Below are 5,175 nucleotides of genomic sequence, written 5' to 3'. Positions count from 1 at the left end.
TAATATTATCTAAATAATATTCATTTTTTTAAAATTACATTTGACAAAAAAATATCCAAACATAAATTACATTGACACCAATCTAATTTTAATTAAAATTAATTCTACAAAATAAATGTTAGTATGAATGTATTTTTGTAAAATTAATTTTTATTAAAATTAGAATGTTAATATAGCTTGTATTTTGATATTTTTTGAATGTGTGATATTATTTATGTTTTATCGAATCCAAAAAGCAATTTTAGTTTTTAATGAAGAGAACAAAATAATAATATTTTTTGATAGATAATTTTGTGTTATTAGTTAAAATCCTTTTTTATATTTTATACCTTTATTTTTATTTTTTTAGATATTAACCAAACTTTGGTGTAAGTATAACACTTAGTTATTGAATTGTAGGGTGTTTTTCAAAATTTTATACGGCTTCCTGTATTGACAAATACGGCCCGTGTACAAGAAGTTTCAGGCCAAAGACACATGCAGAATGTAGTAGCACTGTGGACTGGGGAGTGTTACGTACTGCTTAACTGTTAAGGGATGCTTGATGCTTCCATGTTGTTGCCATCAGAATCTCGAATCCCTAATTACCAAGGAAAAGAAGAAAGAAGTAAAAACTCAGGTGGAGTCGATTTTACATTAAAAATTATTAAATAATTTGACTGAATTTGACGTGAAATCTACTACATGAACATCGAATCACTACCCCAGCGCCACCTTCTTCGACGGCTGCATCAAAATTGAGCTTATAGCCATTAATGCCCCTTTGGTTGCCTTCGTTACCGAGGGATGTATCGGTATCTGCTATCCTGTCCAGCGTGGCGGCGGCGGCGGCGGCCGCCACTGCCGCATCCTTCTTAATCTACAAGTCTCACCTCCGCCTCCACAAAGAGAATCTCATAACACTCCATCAAGAGCAACCCAAACGCAATCCTCGTGGCAAGATCCTGTTCGTTTCGCGAATCCAATATTCAACTGCAGAAGCCCTAGCGAAGCGCCTCTGCGATTTGTTAGAGTCCAAAGGCCTCGTTTTGGAGGTCGTAGATGCTCGGACTTACGATCCCGAAGACCTACCCAAGGAGAACCTCATCCTCCTCCTTCATTCAACTTCGCATATTTGGAACCAACCTCCCTTTCCGTACTCCCTTAAACGCAAAGGAGCAAAGGTCTTCGCCAGTTGGCTCGTGCATAACGCGGAGAGCTCTGGGATCGGAGCGGTTGTTGTGAAGGCTTGCAGTTTCACTGCATTTGTCGTGGGCAAAAGGGATGGGAAGAATTTGATGGCTAAGGCCGTCAATCATATTAGGGATTTGGATCATGTTCAATACGATTCTGATTTTGAAGAGTGGTGGGGAAGTGTTGTTGCGGCGGTTTCGGGAGATACAGTTGCTAATGGCAGGGAATCTGAACCTGAGGTCAGTTTATAACTATGACGTTTTAATTTCTTATATAATTTTATTCTAAACACTATGATTGTTGTTCTAATTCTAGGTTGATGTTGGTTGTTCTGATCCAAAAAGCATATATATGTTGGTGGAAAATGTGGATGTAGTAGATAGAAAAAGAACCTTCAGGCGCAGAATGTTAATCATCTCTGAGGCCAATGGAAGTGTTGATCTTGAAGATGGAGGTCCTGTAACTGCCCAGTGGCCTCTTGCAGATGATCTAATAATCAATTCCAAATTACCAACTTTTCAAGGATTTTGTTCCCTTGGTGGCAACTTGTTCACTGCTGGTGGTATCATGTGTAATAATGGACCAAAATTTGAATTTGAGCTGGAATCGGAACATTTTTTCCCTGAAAAAATGTGGTGCCTCAAGTACGATGGTTCTACTTGGATTTGGAGTTTATGCGGAAGCATGTTCTACTACCGGATGAATCCCATAGTGGTCCCATACCATGGCAAAGTGTGCATCTTTGGGGGTGACACTGAAGGTGGATATTGGGTTGAAATTTACTATCCAAAATTAGATTTATGGGAAAAAAGGGAAGTGTCCAAAGATACGTATTTGTTTCAGAATGCTAAATCTTACTTTTTGTGGGAGGACAGAACGAAGCCTCATAAGAAGACCTTCGTTGTGTTTTATTGTTCTTTTGGTAAGAAACAGCGGTTCATCTCATATGATTTCGAGGCCAACCTTTGGGAAGTCCTTTGCTGGTGGGAGTTTCCGCCAATTCGTGATTCTTATCCAAGGAAACTCATTCGTTTGGCATGCAGTGATTATTTACTCATTGTTAACTCTGCAGCTATGTGGTACATTTATGACTTTTCTAGGAAGAAACTCGTGGCAGATGTGCACGTGAATGGTTTGGAAGATCTGACTGGACGGGTGTCATATGTTTTTTGTTGCCACTACAGCAGCGAGGAAAGTCTGATTTATCTCTTCATGGAACTAAATGAAAAGGTTGTTGAGGAACGTGGTGGTGATCTTGACTCTGTTCCTTATGCTAGAGTCAAGCTCCAAATTGATGGTAAATTTTCTGCCAAGGTTGAATCCAAGGGTAATCTTAAAGTTGGTTCCTATAGCAAACTCTATATGTAAGCATGAACCTTTCTCTGCTTTCTTTGTTTATAATTATTATACTGTTTCAAACTTGCTCACTCTATCCATTGAGTTTCTTTGTACAGGTTTGCTGTTGGTGATCAAGACACTGAATTAAAGAGAAGATTGTAGCTTAGCTTAGTTTTGTGCATCATACTAGTGTGGTGGCCATTATATTAATAAGAATATGTTTTGTTGAAGATATAAGATCATATAGGAATTTTCTTCAATGTTAAATTAGTGAATTATAGGGTACAGATCAAAAGTTATACAGATTTAAAGATTTGTTTACTAAACTACACTTTTTAAAACCGTAGCTCTTCACAAAGAAAAGCGTCACCTAATGGAAAAAAAGTAAATTAGAAGATTTAAGAGAAGAAATAATTAAGTTATCAAAATTAATAGATCAAAAATTAATGATTTTAACTAATGTTAACTGTAATGACACCGAATTCTTAAAATCAATACAAAATGATTTTTCTCAAAATCTTTATTTTACTATAAGTTTTATTGAAGGACTTCAAAAACCTGAAAAAACTTATTTTTCACATGGAATTTCTAAAAAATGTTACCATGGAAATGATTCCCCACATCTTTACCATACTTTTAACCCACAATTAAATTCTATAGTAGATATGCTTGAAGAAATATTAGTAACCATAAAATTTCAAAGAAATAAGGAAAAAGAGAATCCCAAGGAAGAAAAATTTCAAAATATAATCAACATAACAGATTTAAAAGTAAAACCACCACTAAAATTATGAATATTGAGGAAAGATTAGAAGAAGTTACAATGCTTTTTAAACAATTAAAAATGGCTCAAGAAAATAATATTATGGAACAGGGTTTTCAAATAGAAGAAGAATTAGTAAATTCTGAAAATATAGAAAATGAAGAACACATTCTAGATTATTCAAGTGACGAAGAACCAGCAATTCCAATACAAGTAAAAAATGAAGCTAGAACATTTAAGGATAATCAATCTCAATTTAAATGGGAAACATGTTTTGATAATTATGCTTTTAAAAAAGGTTTTATAAATAAAGATTCAAAATATACAAAAATACCATCAAAATATGTTCCTAAAATCCAGGAAATGGAAGGAGAAAGAATGCTCGATTTAGACTGTAAAAAGAACAAAAAAGAAATTTTCGAAAATTGGTTGAATTCCTTTTTATTAGAGGCCTTTACTAATCCAAAACTTAGTGAATTGTCTGGAAGAGATATTTGGAATTACATAGGGTTTCATACTAAAGGAACTATAAGAGATTATATGACATCAATAGAAAACATAGAAAACGAAGAATTAGCAACAAAAACTGATAGCTTAGACTATATTTTTGAATATGTCTCGGAAACAGACTCAGAGACTGAGTAATAATGCTACATTTATTACTATAAAAATAACAGAAAAGTTTATAAATGCTTTCATAGATTCTGGAGCAACAGAATGCTTTGCTAGTTCAAATATAAAACTTGATTGGAAAAAATTAAAGAAACCATTAAGAGTTAGAATAGCTGACAAATCAATACATAAAATTGACCAAAAAGCAGAGATGGTTGAAATTTTTATTCAAAATTATAGGTTCATTGTTCCATCTATATATATGTTAGATTCTGGAATGGATTTTATCATAGGAAATAACTTTTTAAAGTTATATCATCCATTCATTCAAGAATTAACATATATAGTTTTAAAAGCTCCATACGATTCTTCAATAAATCAAAAATCAAAACGTATAAAAATACCGACTACTACTATAGATAAGATCTTAAAATTTAAAATATTTTCTATATTAGAAACATGTTATTTAAATTTATACTTTCAGATAAATATCCCAAAAAATAATCTTGAAATAAAGATAGAAGAACTTTTAGATAAAATTTGTGCTAAAAATCTTTAGATATTAAAAATACAAATAACGAATTAGTAAGTATTAAATTAAAAGATCCGACAAAAGAGATAAATGTTCCAAATAAAATTCCTTATTCCGCAAGAGATAGAGAAGAGTTTTCACTAGAATGTAGAGATCTTTTGGAAAAAAGAATTATAAGATTAAGTAAAAGTCCTCATGCGGCTCCAGCTTTTTATGTTGAAAACAATAATGAAATTAAAAGGGGAAAACAAAGAATGGTTATTAACTATAAGAAGATGAATGAAGCAACTATTGGTGATGCTCATAAACTTCCAAGAAAAGATTCTATTTTAGAAAAAATCAAAGGAGCAACTTGGTTTTCATCTCTTGATGCAAAATCAGGATATTGGCAACTTCGTTTAGACGAAGAAACAAAGAAATTAACTGCTTTTACTTGTCCAACAAAAGAATCAACAAGTGTGTTGCTATATGAATGGAATGTATTGCCATTCGGATTAAAACAAGCCCCAGGTATTTATCAAAGATTTATGGAAGAAAATCTAAAAGAGTTAAATGAATTTGTTTTAGTGTACATTGATGATATACTAATTTTTATAAAACAGGATAGAGAAGATCATCTTCAAAAATTATTAATAGTTTTAGAAAGATGTAAAGAAAAAGAATTAGTTCTTAGCAAAAAGAAAGCAAGAATAGCAAAACAAGAAATAAAGTTTCTTGGATTAATTCTATCTACTCAAGGAAAGCTAAAACTTCAACC

General features: G+C 32.6%; 1 protein-coding gene across 1 annotated transcript; it reads left to right on the top strand.

The window, feature by feature from the left end:
• Positions 1,493-2,714, top strand: LOC110263608. The gene is made up of 2 exons (XM_021105185.1): positions 1,493-2,537; positions 2,628-2,714. The coding sequence occupies exons 1-2, from the start codon at positions 1,525-1,527 to the stop codon at positions 2,671-2,673; spliced, it is 1,059 nt and encodes a 352-aa protein (XP_020960844.1). The 5' UTR covers positions 1,493-1,524; the 3' UTR covers positions 2,674-2,714.

Source organism: Arachis ipaensis, chromosome B06 (assembly GCF_000816755.2).
Source record: "Arachis ipaensis cultivar K30076 chromosome B06, Araip1.1, whole genome shotgun sequence".
In the NCBI taxonomy this organism is placed as follows: domain Eukaryota; kingdom Viridiplantae; phylum Streptophyta; class Magnoliopsida; order Fabales; family Fabaceae; genus Arachis; species Arachis ipaensis.
This window is presented reverse-complemented; position numbering and strand designations above follow the sequence as displayed.

Coding starts and splice junctions, on each gene's coding strand:
- LOC110263608 (XM_021105185.1), top strand. CDS start 1,525: ATGTTGGTGGAAAATGTGGATGTAGTAGATAGAAAAAGAACCTTCAGG. Junction 2,538..2,627: donor TCCTATAGCAAACTCTATAT/GTAAGCATGAAC, acceptor TTCTTTGTACAG/GTTTGCTGTTGGTGATCAAG.